The following is a 21,553-nucleotide window of genomic DNA, read 5'->3' on the forward strand; positions in this document are numbered from 1 at the left end:
TTAATCCAACTTTTGCTGGTGGAAGACAACACAGTTGGAGTGTTAAATTGTCTGTCAATCATGAAAGACCACGATATGTTGCTTTGATATTTGAAAAAGACAACAAGCTGGAACATTGCGAACTTAAAAACATCAAAGTTCACTTGAACTCTGAAACCTATCCTTACGATGATTTGAATGTAAAGTTCGAAGAAAATGGCTATGCAGTACTATATGACATGTATACAAAGTTTCAACAATCATATTACATGAGGGAGCCACAACCACTTCTTACATATGCAAGTTTTAAAGACAAGCCCATCGCCGTTATTGACATTAGCAATCAAAACGAAGCTGTTAAGAATGGACCAATCGATTTAAAAATCCAATTTGAAACCAATAAACCAATTCCACAAAACACTTCTGCGTACTGTTTAATTATACATGATCGTCTGGTCGAGTACGTTCCATTAACAGGAATTGTACGAAAAGTAGTATAATCTATTTTATACTCACCTTTGCAAGAATATTTCAATAAAACGCAATTTACATAAATTTATAAACAAAAATATTTTGTTTTATTTTATAATAAGAATAGTTAAAGACTAGTTAAAATATAATACACTTATATTTACTTAAAAATTAAACATTTTGTGTGGCGAGAAAATATTAATATGATGACATTTATAGTGAGTAAAGACAATTAAATTAATATTATTACTATGCTCTTTTATCTATATATTGAAACTTAAATCATAATTAAATTTATATTTTAATCCAAGTCCATTGAGACAGATTCATTTGAGTTATTTACATTTGTTTCATGAAGGTTATTTAATCTATAGTGGCCCCAAGCATAGGTGTGAATACCATCCTCTAGAATAAATCGTTTATCATCTTGATGGCTTAGCGATATTTTAGTAATTTTGTCTGTATATATTGTATGCTGTCTTGACCTAAACGAAAACATGGTACCGTAAAAAACCTTTTTGTTATAAAGACATTCTCGATATTTATCTATAGTATACTTTTTTAGGACCGACTTTTTAACTCCCTTAGATTTTTTTACTTCTTCGCTATCAACTACATTGATGGCATACATTTTAGGACGAAGGCCTACAAATTCAACCATTGTTTTTCCGTCATTCTCATCTTTCATCATGCCAAGTTTTTTCTTATTAATTAGAGGAAGTTTATATTTATTTTCTTTTGAAAACCCTGAGGTGTCAAATCTAGCCAATATTTCATCTAAAGATAATTCGGAATACAAATTCCGTCCGTAAAATGTTAATATGAACGAATCTGTATCCATATAATTTAGAATAAAATCCTCACCAAATTTCACTTTTAGAAAATCATACAGAAAATCATACATCACCCACTTTGATAAATCTAATATGCAGAACCCTAAGTACAATGGTCTATCATATTTTACTCTGACATTCCTAATTTGAATAGCAACCATATTTTCGGAGAATATCGAAAGGCTGTGAAAATTTGGCTTCGAGATTAATTTACTAGCAACATTCCTTCTTCTTTGGTTTGCCTCATCTACCCACATTGTCACAATTTTCACAGTTTTTCTTTTGTCGATATTCTCCATTGTCTTACCGAATGAAGAGTTATTCAATAATTTAAAAAAATCTTTTTCAAAGGCATTTTCAGCCTTTTCCCTATGTTCATTATTCTTCAGTATGTAAGGAGCTAACCAAGCGCTTTGTGTGAAAGCCAAAACTCTATGGACTTTCTTAAGAATTAGTCCATGTTTCAGAGATTGCTTAAGTAATTTGTAGTGTATGGTGTATGATGTTTTGTCAGTAAAATCTGCAATCAGTTTTTCAGTTTTTGAGCCCTCAACACACTTTTTCTCCGCCAAAAAAGGTAAATCGTTATGTTTGTCGTGAAGGTGCGGTGGATATTCAATATCAACCTCTAAAATAAAACCAGTAGGAGCGTTGTCAGGAATAGATAATATTACAGCTGGATCATTGAATTTCTCCATTTCATAACCCTCCACCCATCTAAAATCTTTTTCAGGGAGACACTCAGTCATAACTGTACCATATAAATTATTTACATCCAAATAATAGATATTTACCTCTGGTTTGGCACTATTATAATTGGGAGCATCTTCATTATTTGCTACCGAGTGTCTGTTTGAGCACTGGGTAAGCCCTCCCCGAATACCATTTTTGCAGAAATTGTACATGTCTATATCTCTGAGTAGCTCAAGTTCGACTTTAGTACATAGTAGCATTGCATCCCAAGATAGAGATGGTGCTGTGAGATATTGACAAGGGTCCAGTTCGTGAATTCGCATACATAAGCTCCTGAAATTTTCAAATACGTCTGCTAAAAGCAAGACATCAGCTTTTAAATACAAATCCATGTAGTCTTGCATAGTTTGACATCGAAAATGTGACCAAACATTTGTTGCATGCCTATAATCGTCTGACGAGCATTCAGTATCTGTCAACTTATTATAAAATTGGTCTATAGGGGGAAGTTGTTTCTCCTTCAATTTTTCAAATGATGAAATATATTCGTAGGGAAATACTCCTTTCCTAGTCATAAGTTCGAATGCTTCATCATCAGGAAAATGAGATCTGACAGCAACAAAAGAATCTCGAGATAAATTCCTTGCTAATTTATCCAAACTAGTAGGCATAAATCGAAAACTATCTAAGAAACGATGCTCTAATCTATTCATTTTCTTTTTCTTCTCTTTTTTGCCCTCACTTTCCTCTTCTTGCTGGAATTCCTCATCATCTTCCTCACTCGAATCTTCTTCTTCTCCTACAACAACTGTACTTTTTAAAGAACTAGAGTCGGTTGACTCGTTATCCATATTAATGAAATAAGACATTGAAATATATTTTTCTTTGTTTTGAGGTATGACTCTTATTTCACCTCCAAATTCAACTAACTCTTTAAAGAAGAGGTGACAGTCGTACGAAGAAAAATTGTGGAAATATATTGGAATAAATTTAGGTAGATGATATTGCAGATTGCAATGGTTATGTACCGCACCTCGATATTGCCCCGTTAAGTGACAATGATCTTTCACCCTATCGTTACCTAAAATGTCGCCACATATACGACAATTGATATCCCTAAGAAAGGCTGTCTCTTCTTCGGGTGTTAGAGTATTCATAGGTTTCGTTTTGGTTAGGTAACTATCATACAAAAATTTACAATCCTGAATTAGTTCTTTCAGAAAAACATTTGCTGCGTCGGGACCACTATATATAAATAACTTATTTAAATTTTCATTAAAACTACATTTAATAAAATAACTAAAAGCACATGGAATATGCTTCTTTACCTTTTCCGTTTTTTTACTCGCCCCATTGTTCTCATCTTCCTGCACGTCTTCCAGTACACTTTCGGAGTCAGCATAAATAACGAAAGGCACCTTATCCTTTTTCTTGTGATTGACGAACTTTAGTACGGCTTCTTTTTTGTTCGGCAGGGCACAGACTACTTTTCCACACTGCTTTTTGTGAGTCATACATTTATTTTCATCGTGGAAACATTGCAGGCATCCAAAACAAAAGTAACCTTTCTCCTTATGACTTGTGAATTGAGACCGCATAAGACTGAAAAAAAAAAAAAGAACAAATACATGATTATTATGATATGGTTTTGATTGATAAGTTTTGTTTATAATTACCAAGACATATCCATAACCAAAATGTAATGGAAATTTTCTTCGTTGTGCAGCAATATTAAATTAATGTGATTGCTTTTCGTCTCCTTTGTTAAGTAATATGGACCAACGACCGACTTGTTTTCATAACCGAAAACATTTACGCTAATCTCTGGGTTGTTCATTTCAAATTTTTTTATATATTTAAGACCCAATGGGAAATTTAATTGTTCGAAATTTAGCGATATTCCAGACTGCAGAATAATGACATCTTGGTGTATGTCTACGTTATATGAAGAGGTTATACTCGGATCTCCATATGCAGTTTCCCCCAATGCAACAACCATACACCACTTAAAACAAAAGTCATCATAGTTTTTGATGTTAAGGCACGCACCCTTCTTGTTGCTTAATGATTTCGGAGTTGGAATATAATGTGAGCCACGTGTTAAGTTGGCTCTCAACACATTTATGTCAAGTTTTAAAAGTTTCTCCAGGGCCCAATTAGAGCCTCTTTCTTGGAACTCTTCTGATTTAGCTATAATTTCCACACAGTGGTTGAAAACGACCTCTTCCAAATCATCTCCCAGGGTTAATAGCGTTGTTTTTGAAATATGATTAAATATATTTTCAATAGTTAACTCTTTGGAAGTTGAAGGTCCATCTTTTTCATTGTTTGGTTTCACATACAGTCCTTGGAGTTCCATATTAAATTTTATGAGCGTTTTACCGTTTAACTCATTTTTCAAGGTTTTAATTATTAATTCTTTTGAAGCATTAAGAAAATCGATCGGGTACAAAATGTCTTTATTGTTTTGTATCTCATAGCTGAGTATATTTTTGTTAAATGCACTTTTAACAATTTTTATGTCAGAATCCAGATTTTTTCTCACGGTGGATCGATGTTCTTCGCTACGAACGTGTGATCGTATATTATTCACTATTTTATCACAATCACCACAAAACTTTTCCACCTTCACAGCTGATTTATTTTCATGCTGCTGCTTTAGTTTTTCTTGTTGTTGATCACGATTTTGTTTCATTACATGCTCATCTCCATGATGGTTCTCTAAGTGCAATTCTAAATCGTTTACACTTTCACATAAAACATCACAAAACATACAATGCTTTTTCATATGTTTCACAAATTCACTTTTTTCCTTGTAATAAAGGCTGCATGACCAACAAATTTTTTGAGACATTATAAAAACTTTTTTAAAAATATTAAGAAACGATGCTTATTAATCTGTGACTTGTTGAGTACTGAAATTTCTTCCAATCCAATCAATACATTATTGACTACATTTTGTAAACAAATAGAAATTCTGTGATTGAAGCAGAATTTGTCATGAAACTCTGCAACAACGCTTCCCCCCAAATTCTCATATCCATTTCACAGAAATCCAATTGTTAGTTAATGTAAACAATGGTGTTTCCTTCTTCAAATCCCTTCAATCTTCAATACCGAATTGATGCAGGGTTTGTCATGAAACTCTTTCAGTTTCAATTCTCTCAAATTGCTACATAATGTAAACAAATTCTTCATCGACAAAACTATCAAAAAGCGATCGATATAATGTATCAAAATGCCTGTCCACACAAGAAGAATTTGCTTTGATTGGCTACAGCAGCATTTTTTTAGTGTGTATATGCTACAACATTAATTGGTGGTTAGATGTCGCCTATATCGTTTCGAGGGAAATGACTGGAGAGCCATCTGGACAAAATAATAGAACACACATCTTCTTGTTGACTATGATACTAACCAAATTTGTCTCTGCTATATTCACTTCTCATATGGTGGATCTCTCTAGCCCCATTCGATATGATCATATTTCAATAGTTTTGGAGTGTGTCTATGCTACAACATAATTTATGGATAGTATGGATGGAACTCACCGTTAGATGTCGCCTATATCGTTTCGATGGGAATAACTGAACATTTTTGAGTCGCTAAAATTATAGACAAATTAAAACAAGTACAACGAAAAGTTAGTTTTGTCTTTTTATCTCATCATGTTTTGCATAGCCAACATGCTGATTTTCGTGTTCAACCCACTCGACTTCGTTATCGTTTTTCAAGAATTTCACTTGATTATTCCGGAATTTTTCGATGTCATTTCTTTGTCTATATTTTCATTTATATTTTCATCTATGCTGAAATTAAAACCCCTGAAATATCAATAATTGCAGCATATTTGTCAATTGAAACTCTTCTATAATATATCACATTTATTGAAGTCGATTTCTTGAAATATATGTTTTCAAATAAATTAATAAGCACATTTGACTGCAGTAATCAGCATGTTGACTATATAAAAGCATTCTGAGAGCCATCTAGATAAAATGATTTTCTTCGATACTTACCTCTTTCAGATGTGTTTCTGCTATATTCACTTCTCACATGGTGAATCTCTTTAGCCCCACTCGATATGATCATAATACATTTTTTTTTTTTTCGGAGGGTGTCTCTGCTAATGGTGAATATTAAAACTTGAAATGTCACCATCCCATACACAGTTTTGGATCGTGTCTGCGCTAAACTTAGCGCCATCTAGTAGTTCATATTAAAACTAGCAACGCCAACAGCCCCAATAAAATTTGACGTGGTACAATTCAAAAGACAACATCCCCAATATAATTTGCCGTGGTACAATTCAAACGACAACATCCCCAATATAATTCACCGTGGTACATTTCAAAAGACAACATCCCCAATATATTTCACCGTGGTACATTTCAAAAGACAACATCCCCAATATATTTCACCGTGGTACATTTCAAAAGACAACATCCCCAATATATTTCACCGTGGAGAATTTACCCTAATCAACATCCCCAATAGAATTTGCCGTGGTACAATTCCCAAGACAACATCCCCATTAAAATTCACCGTGGTGAATTTACCCAAATCAACATCCCCAATAGAATTTGCCGTGGTACAATTCCCAAGACAACATCCCCATTAAAATTCACCGTGGTGAATTTACCCAAATCAACATCCCCAATAGAATTTGCCGTGATAAATCGTGGTGAATTCCCAACATCCCCATAAGCACACTACTAAAATTGAAATGTCTTCTTAAAATCCAAATCCACAAGGAAGGAAGCCGAAAGAAACATAGAGTTGAAAATATTTCACAAAGCAAAATATCAGTTACCGACTACGACAACAGCACATCCCAAAATTATGAGGGAGAAATTCCCGACATAAGTTTTTAATTGATTTATTAACATTTCAATGTCATTTATTACACCACGTCATGTCGCATCGGCAAAGAAATTTCCAAGTTTCATAATTTCAGTTATGATAGCAACGAAAAACGAAGAAACCAAACGACAATTACCAAATTAACCATGAAATGTGTTGAAAAGCTCATCTGCGGTAAATTGTTTAGGGTAGACATTTAATAAAGTTTTAAGATTCGGAGAATGTTGCAATATGTAATGGCTATTAATAAAATATATTACATTGAGGAAATGTGTGAGATGCCCTTACATTGACGAAGCAATATTGATTTATTTCGATAGACATTTTGGCAGATTTTTTTCTAAATGAATAAAATAATTTCATTATTTTTTTTTCTTAATGTTTCGTCAATTTATTGAAATGTGACTATCTGATAATATAGTCGACCGAAGTATTCCATTCTCATACTTCATCTAATACAGATAAAAATATTTTACAACAAAATCGAATATTTATATCTAATTTTATGCGACATCATAAATTTAAATTAAAATAAATTAAATTTAAATTTTAAATTTTTTTTTAATTTTAAATTTAAATTAAATTAAATTTATTTAAATTTACCTCAGGTTTCTGGTTGAGAGAAATATTTAGATATAGCAAGTTGCAAAAAATCGCAGAGTTTATTCGCAAGTTATGGCAGATAAAAGTACTGAAAATTGTGAGCCTTTGTGGGTGTAATACCAGAAGTGATTCGCAGATATATGTCATCTTCACAACTGATCCTGTGTTAGTAAAAATGTTTGTATGTGTGAAATTTGAAGAGAGATGGATGCTTATTTCGTTTTCTTTGAGCGGTTGTTTTTCAAAATCTTGAATCCTATGTTGGGGTGGTACCAATAGAAATGGTCCGATCTCCACCATCTTTATGACAGATCTTGTGTTGATGAAGTACCAACTCTGAATTGAATCGAATGTTAAATTTCGTGATTTATGAGTTTCATGGATGTTCAAAATGTTGACCCTTTTGTGGGGGAGGTACCAGAAGGAGTGCACCGATATATCCCATCTTTACAGCAGATCCTGTGTTAGAAGAAATAATGGGATGGGAAATGTTGACCCTTTTTGGGGGAGGTACCAGAAGAAATAGTCCTATCTCTACCATCTTTATAATAGATCATGTGTTAATGGAAATATTGAAATGTACCAAGTCTAAATGGAATGGGACGTTATTTTCGCGTTTTCTGAGCTTCATGGATACTCAATCTTGACCCCTTGTGGGGGAGTTACGAGAAGGAGTACGCCGATCTTCACACCAGACTTTACTCTAATAAAAATATTTTGATCTGTGTTATTTGACGAGAACCGGGTGTTTATTTCGGATTTTATAATCGGTTTGGTTATTCCAAACGTTGGCCTCTTGTGGGGGAGGTACCAGAAGGAATGATCCGATCTATACCATCTTTATAACAGATCTAGTGTTTATGGAAATATTGAGATGTACCAACTCTGAATTGAATCGAATGTTAATATCACGTTTTATGAGCTTAACGGAAATTCAAAATTTTGTTCCTTTGTGGGGGAGGTACCAGAAGGAGTGGGCCGATATATTCCATCTTCACACCAGACGTTGGGCTAATAAAAATATTGTGATGTGTGTAGTTTGGAGACAATCGGACTCTTAAATCATATGTTATTAGAGTTATAATTATTCAAGTTTTTGATCCTTTGTGGGGGAGGTACTTGATGTAGTGGATTGACTTTGTCCATTTTCGCACCTGACCTAGCACTAATGCAAATATTAGGTTTTGCAAAACTGGGTCAAAATCGGTCTATCCTTTTTGTTTCGGTGCAGTGACATTTTTTTCTTGGATCTTTTGGGGGGAGGTACCAGAACGAGTGGACCGATATATCCATCTTCACAGCAGATCTTGTGTTAGTAGAAAAAATGGGATGTGTGAAGTATGAAGACAACCGGATGCTTATTTTGGATTTTATAATCGGTTTGGTTATTCCAAACGTTGTCCCCTTGTGGAGGAGGTACCAGAAGGAATGGTCCGATCACTGATGCAAATATTATAATTTGCAAAGATGGGGCAAAATCGAATTATCCTTCTTCGTTCTGTGCAGCAAATTCCTTTTTTATACCCTCCACCATAGTATGGAGGATATATTATGTTTGTCATTCCGTTTGTATACATTTTAGACCCCACAAAGTATATATATTCTTGATCAGCATAAAATTCTATGTCGATGTCCGTCCGTCTGTGGAAATCACTTTAGCTTCCGAACAAAATGAAGTAGGTTGATAAAATTTGACTCAAATGTATATTATGTCTGCAGGAAATTTAGTATTGAAAATGTGCCATGTAGGTCCACGTTTTGATATAACCCCCATACAATGGTACCTCCTTATTTTCGGTATTTTTGTTATTTACGCGATATTATTCACCGGAAATGTTTCAAATTTAGTAATTGAAGTTCGCAACGAATACTACAGCCTACGACAGAAAATTGTCTGTGTAGGCCCATGCCTTCGTATAGCCCCCATGTAACGGCACCTACCGATATTCGACATTTTGATGATTTTAGCGACATTATTCATCGGAATTGTTTCAAATTTGGCATTTGAAGTTCGTATTGAATGCTAAAGCCTATGCAGGTTAAAATCTTGTTATAGCCCCCTTATAATAGTACCTTCCTAAGTTCAGTATTTTGATGATATCAGCTACATTAGCCACCGACTTTTTTTCAAGTTTCGCATTTGAATATTGTAATGGCTTACGGTAAAAGTTGCCTATGCAGGTCCATGTCGTCATATAGACCCTAATATAATGGCTACATTCGATACTTTTAAGTTTTAATGGATTTTTTTCCAATATTGCCAAATTCGTTCCAAATGGTGGAGCGTATTCAAAGTGCGGCCCAGCCAAACTTACAGCTTTTTTACTTGTTTTTTTTTTTTTTAAATTTCGACCTTCTGTGGGGATGTACTAGAAGGAGTGGACCGATATTGCCCATCTCTGAATTCGATTTAAGTTTGATAATATTATTACGATATACCAACTTTGGTCCAAATCAGATCCTCCCTTCGAGGGTTATGGTGCGAAAAAGCAGCCAGACAGACGGACGGACGTACGGACATCGCTAGATCGACTCCAAATGTTCTGAAACGAATTTTGTCCAAAGAGATCTAGGGTCTAAGATCGTTATTTCGATGAGGCACGTTTTGGCCGCATCAAGTGAAACATACCCTGTCTATCCATAAGAACTCAAAATACCCAAATTTAGCAAATTTAAATGGAAATCAAACGTAGAAAAAAATATTTGAAATTGGCGGTATCCTTACAGGCCGACATGGCCCATTTTTTGTAACAATGATTCTGGGTGTATTTCAAAGATCTCAATCAATTTTCAAAGCTTTGTCTTTCAATGTTTTTGTCTATGAACCGGAAACTCCTTTGCGAGAAATTCACGCCTACGATTTTGTTTGCATCATAAATGATTTATTTTTTTTTTTTAATTTTCTTTTTATCATTGTTTCCCTTAAATCGAATTTAACCTTCAACATTATCTAATATCACAACTTTAAGCTCTGCCGTTGAAATAAAAAAAAAAACTTTTTATGCTTAATTAGTAATTTCACATTATTGCATCTTAGCTAACTTTTAATTAAACGAACTTCACTCTCACTTTTCATATTGGGGAGGAGGCTTATTAAAACACGAAGAAATGCGTAGACAAGTAAATATACAAATAATAATGATACAACTGGAAAAAATTGAAAATAAACTTATGCGAAACCCAATGTAAAAACACGTTTAAATACATCATCAGACGTTATGGCGTTGAAATGCAACATTTAATATCAAGTTCAATGCAATACGAAGTACAAATGCATATGGTGTCGTCCGCAGTCACCACGGTAGAAGAATAATGGTAGGTGCAAGGTAGATGTACTAGGTAATCGCATTAGCCCAGCTGACGGCACCATTAAATGTCAAAACAAATTGTTGTAATGAAGAATTCGCCCTAAATGAATGCAACAACAAATTTGTTTATGTTGTCTTCCCTAAACGTACCTTTTTATAATATTTCAAATAATTTAAAAGCAAGTTTAGAGTGAAACCAGTAAAAAATTAAAAGAAAATGAAGGAAGGAGGTTAGAATGGAGTGCAGCTTTAAGAATTAAGTTAGCCTCAACATCTAAGATTCCCAAACACATCACGGGATGTAGTGCAAGAATTCGACTCTTGTCTTTTGCAGTTCCGGAAAACTTTCGGTTTAAACCATTAAAATATAGTCATTGTAAGTTTCTTGGTTTAAAAAATATCGCAATACTACAATTAATACTTATTTTACTCGTATTTGTTTTACAATAAAAACTCTTATTGCGACGTTCGTTTACGACGAGAGGCACACAAAATAAAATTTAAATGTCATGGCGAATCTATGTTTTTCGCCTTAGATGCCAATTTTGACATTTGAGGGTACCACAAAAGTTGCTTTGTTGTAGCAATTCGCCGATGCGGTTACCTGTTAGATCTACCTTGGGTAGATGCATAAACGCTTGGGAACATTGTTGTCAATTTTTTTTTTTTTTTTTGTCAAAAATATGTAAATTTGAATATTTTTTCTTATACGACGCCAATTGGAAGTTGTTGTGATATGTATTTTCAAAAGGTTTTACAAATTTCAATAATTTTCCATTGAAAAATTTCAATTCCAAAGTTGACTTGACAGTTCATTGTTCCATCAGCTGTGTCGATGCAACTACCTGTATTCTTCTACCATGGCACACACACAACAATATATGGATATTTCGTATATTTTGGTAGTTATAGTGAGTTCACACATCCTTAAGGCTCTATCAGACGACATGTTTTTTACATTTGTAGTGTTCAATTTCCCATGTGTAGAAGTTGCACATCGTGTGATACATGGACGACAATTCAGTTGTGAAATACACATGTTAGAGGAAAGATGCATCAACGCAAAATTAGGAAAATTTTTTTAAGTTTTCTTATACGACAAAAATCGAAGGTTGTTGTAATATGCATTTTTCAAGAATTTTTACAAATTTGAATAATTTTGCGATTTTTTCTCCATTCCAAAGTACGAAGACGCAAGGTCAAAAAGGAGCACAAATTGCCAAAATATGTTCATTGAAACGTCTTGCCTTCTGTTTAATTTTAATACTATGCTCGTGTGCTTTGTTTCGTATGCTTTATTTTGTTTTTTTCTTTTTGGTAGATGTTTACAAATTCGCCACGAAAAAGATAATTCAGAAGAATGGCTTCAGAACAAATTTTGACAGTTCGAAAAAGTAAAACAGCTGTTTTTAAGGCAATTCGCCCTTTACACGACCTAATAAATGGACCTTGGTACATATGTACTTTTTTGATCACAGCGAGACCTATTTTCATCGAAAAATATAATTTAATTAAAAGTGTTGTCTGTTTCTTGTATAAAAATATATAAAATTAAATTTGCGATAAATATGAACTGGTTAGAATCGGGTTATACGGGTGGAAAAACCAATATCTCTGGACCCGAAAAAGGTATTAGCACAAATTGTAACATTTTGGAACGTAACAGTAATTGGCAACAGTAATTTGGCATTAAGTTGGTTGACCCCAATAATGGACCCTTTTACGAATTTTTTGGGGGTTTTATAAGAAATCCGGGTCCAAAAAATCGATCATTTGACTATTAATTCCGAACCGCTCAAAAATTACCCCATCATGTGGCCACTTGTTGGATAGGTACTTTCCAAGGATACCTATATTGTCTATATCGGGTAAATGGTTCCGGGTCCACTTTTCGGATCAAAAATCTTGGTCCCGGGTCCGTCCCCCAAGAAAAAAATAGTTTCCCGGAATCAGGGTAAAAATACCTACCTACCTAGAGAAGTTCCGAAAATGCAATATAATCACAATGTAACCAAAAGAAATTAAAAACAAATAAAAAAGCTGTAAGTTCGGCCGGGCCGAACTTTGAATACCCTCCACCATTTGGGACGAATTTGGCAATTCTCAAAAACAATATAATCCGTTAAAAATTCTGTTAAAATCTTAAAAATACCTAATGTAGCTATTATATTAGGGTCTATACGACGACATGAACCTGCGTAGGTAATATGTGTCATAAGCCATTACAATATTCAAATGCGAAACTTAAAAAAATGGGTTATAATGTCGAAAAAATCAAAATATCGAATATCGGGAGGTACCGTTATATCGGGGCTATACGAAGACGTGGACCTGCACAGACAATTTTCTGTCATAGGCTGTAGTATCCATTACGAACTTCAAATATCAAATTTGAAACAATTCTGGTGAAAAATGTCCCTAAAATCTTTAAAATACCTAATATCGGAAGGTACCGTTATATAGGGGCTATACGAAGACGTGGACCTGCACAAACAATTTTCTGTCTTAGGCTGTAGTAATCATTACGAACCTTAAATACCAAATTTCAAACAATTCCGGTGAGTAAATTCGATAAAATCATCAAACTACCGAATATCGGAAGGTACCGTTATATGGGGGCTATACCAAAACGTGGACCTACATGGCCCATTTTCAATACCAAAAGTCCTGCAGACATTACATACATTTGAGCAAAATTTTATCAATCTACTTGAATTCGTTCGGAAGCTAGAGTGATTTCCTAAGACGAACGAACATCGCTTAATCGACATAGAATTGTATGCTGATCAAGAATATATATACTTCGTGGGGTCTAAAATGTGTATTTTGAGGTGTTACAAACGGATCGACAAACTTAGTATACCCTCCATACTATGGTGTAGGGTATAAAAACATATGTAAGTGTGTGATAGCAAGAATTATGAGCCATATGTAAAATGGCAATGTTGATATACACATGGATAATAAAAGTGACAGCACATACGTAAAACCCTTATCGTCTAATAGCAGCTTTAGATAACTGACTTATACTATCGACATTCTGGTAGCATAACAATTGTTTATTTCATGGCCTATCTATTAGGTCCGATAAGACCAGTCGATTTCACCCGTATTGTCAAAATATATACCATTGTGAATTTAACGTATTAAAACGTAAACAAACATTTTGACAGTACGAGTGTTGTCCAATTTCAATGTTATCATTTCATTACGACTTACATGATCGATCCAACTATAAGGTCCCCCTGCCAAGCCAGCTGACTACCAAATATTATGTCCAAATGTATTATTGTGATTGAATTCACAGAACAAAAAATAAACAAATTACTAAAAATTGTAAACGAATTTTGACATTTCATCTGGTTTTTAAAACTTGAAGGAAGACCTTGTTATTACGCCATGGACCAAGTATTGTGTCAAGGGTCTTGGTTAATTTTTTAACCGTAATAATTGACCAATCACAATAAATTAATCATATGATTTGCATTGTCAAATTTATTGTGATGCTTCAATTATCAATGTTAAACCGTATAGAGATTTGTATGTAAACGTACTTGTAGACCATCCCAATCCACTCTACCGATTCCAGATATGAAATTTTAATATATGATATAAAATTTAATTGACATAAAGCAAATCTTTTTACAACCATAACCGATTTTCCCTTTATGATATCGAAAAAATTGCAAAGCTAGTAGATTGTTACAGGTTCTGGATCAGAGCATTTGTTCCACAGAATCGCTTTACAACTATATAAGATGCGTCGGGTTAGACTAAGATTTTTAACAACTGTTGCTGGAAGTCGTCTGTTAACACAAAAGGTCTACAAAAGAGAGCGATTTGAGAGAACAATTTTGACAGTTGACAGGTATGAAAACGTAAACCAACATTTTGACAGCTTTAGGGTTTTCAATCTCAATTGTAGTTTTCTATTCGACATTTCGCAATTGTTTTTAGATTTTGTGATTATAGATGTTTGGCCGACTTTTTATTTTCATACAACTCAAATAAATATTTAAATAAGGTCCATGAAATGATCTTATCATTTGTTTTATAAATCTAAATTTTATTGAATTAATATCACTTTATACTATTGAAGATTAACCCAGGGTTAATCAGCTGTTGGGACAATGAACTGTCAAATCAATTTTGAGATTGAAAATTTTGATTGAAAAATTATTCAAATTTGTTAAATATGTTTGAAAACGCATAACATCAGATTAAATTCGTATAAGAAAACATACAAAAATCTACTTATATTTGAAAAAACGTGTTAAAATTTGTGACATATCAATGTTCCCAAGCGTTGATGCATCTACCTGTATTCTTCTACCATGGACACAGTGCTTAATTCTCGGGTGTTTACATACACCATTAGGAGGCATCTCAATCATTTTTTGCGTTATTTAACTCGTTTTAAGAATGAGAAAAATTTTAAAATAAATAAAAACAACTTGTTGCATATAATTGTAAATAATTCTGAGAGAAAGCGGGCATAGAATCAGGGCTGTATTTCTGAAGTTTTACGAATCTGTTCTACCTCCTTATTGTACCATGGTTGAAATAAGTACCAATAATATGGGTTTACCCGGATACAATTTTGTATCTAAACGCGCTTTAAGTCAAAATTGAAACAATTTTGACAATAAAAATTCTCAGCAAATTCTTGCTGAACAAGTTTCTTCTTGCAATCATTTACAACTCTTCTTCTTCTCCTTCCGGTGATTTATATTTGGACAAGCAATTTAAAAACAACTGTATTTTGAAAATTTGCAGAGCAATTGCTTGGTTTTTTCGGACATTTTTAATTTCTGTCGTCCAAATAGTTTTGTCTTGACAAATCAGTTTTTTCAAGCATTCCGTCTGATTACTATTCAGTTTTCTTGCAAATGATAATAATACTACCCTAATTTCTCAGAAAGACGTTGCTGGAAAATTTCCGCAGGAAAAGTAACCAGACACACCTATGTACAATGTTTTTCGAACACATTAATATAAGGAATTGTCCAGTAACTTCTTTTTGTCCCTTTTGTCCCAATTTGTCCCCCATAAGGAGAATTAAAACAAAGGAAGCAATACTAATTTTACAAGTTTTTAAATAAAAATGTTGGAAATAGTCGTTTATTTTCTTATTGAATATTAACATTTACGTTTTTCACATTTTGTAAAGTTGTTCTCCAAAAACTATTAGTCTTGCTAATTCCAAAAAACATTTTCAAATTGAAATCACAAAAAGAAATAAACAAACAATAGAAAACATCTGATTGAATGTCGATGAATGAGAAGAAGAAGAGTTGCAAGTGATTGCAAGAAGAAATTTTTCCAGCAAGAATTTGCAAACTCTCACTGAAAGAATTGTCAAAATTTCTCTCTCCAACCGCTCTCTTTTGCAGAACTTTCGGGTTAACAGACGACTTCCAGTAACAATTTGTAACAATTGTTACAAATTTTAGGGTAACCAGACACACCTCATATTTAGTCATGGTAGAAGAATACAGGTAGATGCATCAATGCTTGGGAACATTGATATGTCAAAAAATTTTAAATGTTCTTGCAAATATAAGTAGATTTGTATGCGTTTTCTTATACGTCATCATTCGGAGGCTATTATAATGAGCGTTTTTCAACTGTTTTTACAAATTGAAATAAATTTTCATTCAACATTTTCAATTCCAAAATTAGTTTGACAGTTCATTGTCCCAGCAGCTGTGTCGATGCGTCTACCTATATTCTTCTACCATGATATTTAGTCCTTTCCATGTAGTGGCCCATACAAACGATATAAAGTTGCTATTTTATATTTATCTAAACATGTCACAAAAAATAAACAAGACAACTTTACTACTTATTCGAGGCATCGCAACTCCGCTCAAATGGCAGAGGGAGGCAAAGAAGCAATATTTGCCTAAACATTATTTTGAATGTTTTAGTTTTTCTTTTTTTCTTCACCATCATCACCAATACGTAATGGCTTGGTTGCACGCCTTCGAGTGAAATGCACAATAAGGTCTTTCTTTTGGAGGGGAAAACAAACAAAAATGCATTGCTGCTTGCTCTAAACACCGTAAAATGTCATTAAAAACAAAACAGGTTAAACGCTTACAAGTGAAACTGTAATGTTGCGGAATGCGTAAATAATTTTTGAAACAGAGACTCCAAAACAGATTTGTTAACATCGCAATAGGACTTTGATGGCAGACGAAATGTCAGACCATCAACAACGTCTGTGCAGACTGATGACAGGTAATTAATTGATATCCTTTAATTCGGGCTATAATAACATCATCGTCAGACATGAATAAAACGGGTGATTCCACAACTTTGTGAAGGGGGGATTTGAACACTTTTCTGCAATAGCTGGTTTATTTGAATGTATTTTTTTAATGATGAGTGGCATTGGTGTCTTTCAAAAAAGACGAATGTTTAATGTGCGTTCAATATTACGATCTGCAAATATGAAATGTTTTAAAATAGTAAAATAAGTGGAAATAATCCCCTACATTTATGCGAAGTTAATTGGGAATACTCCATGTTTACCATCACCATCATCAATCTTCTGAATGGCGGAAAATCGTCGATTGATCGACTCGTGTTGTTGAAAATCTAAAATCCGAAGTAAACATTTGCATGCCCTATCGCTTAGGTTATCCCATGGTAGAAGAATATAGGTAGTTACATCAACGCTTGGGAACATTGATATGTCGAAATTTTTAAAATGTTTTGTCAAAAATAAGTAGATTTTTATATATTTTCTCATACGACGCAAATCGGAGGTTTTTCCGATATGTATTTTTCAACAATTTTTACAAATTCCAATTATTTTTCATTTATCATTTTCAATTCCAAAATCGGTTTGACAGTTCATTGTCCCAGCAGCTATGTCGATGCGACTACCTGTATTCTTCTACCATGGGTTATCCGATAAGACCAGCTGATTTCATCCATATTCATATTCTGGTTACTTTTCCTGCAGGAATTGTCCAGCAACTTCTTTCTGAGAGAGTAAGGTAAAATCTGAAAAGTGAACAGACGTAATCCCTGCAAAAGCTTCCAAGCAATCAGTTGTTTTGTCAAAACAAAACAATTTATCCGCAATAAAAATGAAATGAAGCGCGAAAAAATTAAAAATGTGTCGAAAAACAAAACAACTCGACTTTCTATTTTCAAAATAAAGATGTTTAATAATTGATTGCCCAAATATAACACACCGGATGGAAAAGAAGAAGAAGAGTTGCAAGAAGAAATTTGTCCAACGAGTATTTGCAAAACTCTCAGTTAAAGAACTGTCAAAATTGTTCTCTCTCTCTCTCTCTTTTAAAGATCTTTCGTGTTAACAGACGGCTTTTAGTAACAATTTGCAACAAGTGCTGAAAATTTTAGGGTAACCAGACACACCTAATGTCAGAGAAATTACATGTCATTGTGAATTAAACGTATGAAAACGTAAACAAACATTTTGACAGATGAGGGTTTTCAATCTCAGTTGTAGTTTTCTATCCGACATTTCGCAATTGATTTTAGATTTTGTGATTATAGATGTTTGGCCGACTTTTCATTTTCATACAACCCAAATAATTATTTTAATAAGGTCCATGAAAAAGTCTTTATAGCACATTTAAACTATGGAAGATTAACCCACTGGGTTTAATGAACACAGTCATGGTAGAAAAATACAGGTAGTGGCATCGACACAGCTGTTGCGAAAATGAAATCAATTTTGAGATTGAAAATTTTGATTGAAAAATTATTCAATTTGTAAAATATGTTTGAAAACGCTTATCATAATAACATCCGATTAACTTCGTGTAAGAAAACATATAAAAATCTACTTATATTTGAAGAAACATGTTAAAATTTGTGACATATCAATGTTCCCAAGCGTTGTTGCATCTACCTGTATTCTTCTACCATGGACACAGTACCAAATTCTCGTGTGTTTACATACACCATTAGGAGGCATCTCAATCATTTTTTGCGCTATATAACTCATTTTAAGAAATATAATTTTTTTAAATAAATAAAAACAACTTGTTACATATAATTGTAAATAATTCTGAGAGAAAGCGGGCATAGAATCAGGGCTGTATTTCTGAAGTTTTACGAATCTGTTCTACCTCCTTATTGTACCATGGTTGAAATAAGTACCAATAATATGGGTTTACCCGGATACAATTTTGTATCTAAACGCGCTTTAAGTCAAAATTGAAACAATTTTGACAATAAAAATTCTCAGCAAATTCTTGCTGAACAAGTTTCTTCTTGCAATCATTTACAACTCTTCTTCTTCTCCTTCCGGTGATTTATATTTGGACAAGCAATTTAAAAACAACTGTATTTTGAAAATTTGCAGAGCAATTGCTTGGTTTTTTCGGACATTTTTAATTTCTGTCGTCCAAATAGTTTTGTCTTGACAAATCAGTTTTTTCAAGCATTCCGTCTGATTACTATTCAGTTTTCTTGCAAATGATAATAATACTACCCTAATTTCTCAGAAAGACGTTGCTGGAAAATTTCCGCAGGAAAAGTAACCAGACACACCTATGTACAATGTTTTTCGAACACATTAATATAAGGAATTGTCCAGTAACTTCTTTTTGTCCCTTTTGTCCCAATTTGTCCCCCATAAGGAGAATTAAAACAAAGGAAGCAATACTAATTTTACAAGTTTTTAAATAAAAATGTTGGAAATAGTCGTTTATTTTCTTATTGAATATTAACATTTACGTTTTTCACATTTTGTAAAGTTGTTCTCCAAAAACTATTAGTCTTGCTAATTCCAAAAAACATTTTCAAATTGAAATCACAAAAAGAAATAAACAAACAATAGAAAACATCTGATTGAATGTCGATGAATGAGAAGAAGAAGAGTTGCAAGTGATTGCAAGAAGAAATTTTTCCAGCAAGAATTTGCAAACTCTCACTGAAAGAATTGTCAAAATTTCTCTCTCCAACCGCTCTCTTTTGCAGAACTTTCGGGTTAACAGACGACTTCCAGTAACAATTTGTAACAATTGTTACAAATTTTAGGGTAACCAGACACACCTCATATTTAGTCATGGTAGAAGAATACAGGTAGATGCATCAATGCTTGGGAACATTGATATGTCAAAAAATTTTAAATGTTCTTGCAAATATAAGTAGATTTGTATGCGTTTTCTTATACGTCATCATTCGGAGGCTATTATAATGAGCGTTTTTCAACTGTTTTTACAAATTGAAATAAATTTTCATTCAACATTTTCAATTCCAAAATTAGTTTGACAGTTCATTGTCCCAGCAGCTGTGTCGATGCGTCTACCTATATTCTTCTACCATGATATTTAGTCCTTTCCATGTAGTGGCCCATACAAACGATATAAAGTTGCTATTTTATATTTATCTAAACATGTCACAAAAAATAAACAAGACAACTTTACTACTTATTCGAGGCATCGCAACTCCGCTCAAATGGCAGAGGGAGGCAAAGAAGCAATATTTGCCTAAACATTATTTTGAATGTTTTAGTTTTTCTTTTTTCTTCACCATCATCACCAATACGTAATGGCTTGGTTGCACGCCTTCGAGTGAAATGCACAATAAGGTCTTTCTTTTGGAGGGGAAAACAAACAAAAAATGCATTGCTGCTTGCTCTAAACACCGTAAAATGTCATTAAAAACAAAACAGGTTAAACGCTTACAAGTGAAACTGTAATGTTGCGGAATGCGTAAATAATTTTTGAAACAGAGACTCCAAAACAGATTTGTTAACATCGCAATAGGACTTTGATGGCAGACGAAATGTCAGACCATCAACAACGTCTGTGCAGACTGATGACAGGTAATTAATTGATATCCTTTAATTCGGGCTATAATAACATCATCGTCAGACATGAATAAAACGGGTGATTCCACAACTTTGTGAAGGGGGGATTTGAACACTTTTCTGCAATAGCTGGTTTATTTGAATGTATTTTTTTAATGATGAGTGGCATTGGTGTCTTTCAAAAAAGACGAATGTTTAATGTGCGTTCAATATTACGATCTGCAAATATGAAATGTTTTAAAATAGTAAAATAAGTGGAAATAATCCCCTACATTTATGCGAAGTTAATTGGGAATACTCCATGTTTACCATCACCATCATCAATCTTCTGAATGGCGGAAAATCGTCGATTGATCGACTCGTGTTGTTGAAAATCTAAAATCCGAAGTAAACATTTGCATGCCCTATCGCTTAGGTTATCCCATGGTAGAAGAATATAGGTAGTTACATCAACGCTTGGGAACATTGATATGTCGAAATTTTTAAAATGTTTTGTCAAAAATAAGTAGATTTTTATATATTTTCTCATACGACGCAAATCGGAGGTTTTTCCGATATGTATTTTTCAACAATTTTTACAAATTCCAATTATTTTTCATTTATCATTTTCAATTCCAAAATCGGTTTGACAGTTCATTGTCCCAGCAGCTATGTCGATGCGACTACCTGTATTCTTCTACCATGGGTTATCCGATAAGACCAGCTGATTTCATCCATATTCATATTCTGGTTACTTTTCCTGCAGGAATTGTCCAGCAACTTCTTTCTGAGAGAGTAAGGTAAAATCTGAAAAGTGAACAGACGTAATCCCTGCAAAAGCTTCCAAGCAATCAGTTGTTTTGTCAAAACAAAACAATTTATCCGCAATAAAAATGAAATGAAGCGCGAAAAAATTAAAAATGTGTCGAAAAACAAAACAACTCGACTTTCTATTTTCAAAATAAAGATGTTTAATAATTGATTGCCCAAATATAACACACCGGATGGAAAAGAAGAAGAAG

At 33.5% G+C, this 21,553-nt stretch overlaps 2 protein-coding genes across 2 annotated transcripts in view; both read right to left on the bottom strand.

Moving 5' to 3' along the window:
- Positions 1 to 21,553, bottom strand: part of LOC101899134 (homeobox protein 2) — a 237,322-nt gene that overhangs the window by 211,036 nt on the left and 4,733 nt on the right. The gene's annotated exons all lie outside the window — the stretch shown is intronic.
- On the bottom strand, positions 644 to 6,682 carry LOC131801083 (uncharacterized). Its single transcript, XM_059119131.1, has 2 exons — positions 3,653 to 6,682; positions 644 to 3,578 (listed from the first exon to the last, which is right to left on the bottom strand). Exons 1-2 carry the CDS (start codon positions 4,828 to 4,830, stop codon positions 752 to 754), a joined length of 4,005 nt encoding a protein of 1,334 aa, XP_058975114.1. The 5' UTR covers positions 4,831 to 6,682; the 3' UTR covers positions 644 to 751.

The sequence above is a fragment of the Musca domestica genome, unplaced genomic scaffold (genome assembly GCF_030504385.1).
Source record: "Musca domestica strain aabys unplaced genomic scaffold, Musca_domestica.polishedcontigs.V.1.1 14, whole genome shotgun sequence".
Lineage (NCBI taxonomy): Eukaryota > Metazoa > Arthropoda > Insecta > Diptera > Muscidae > Musca > Musca domestica.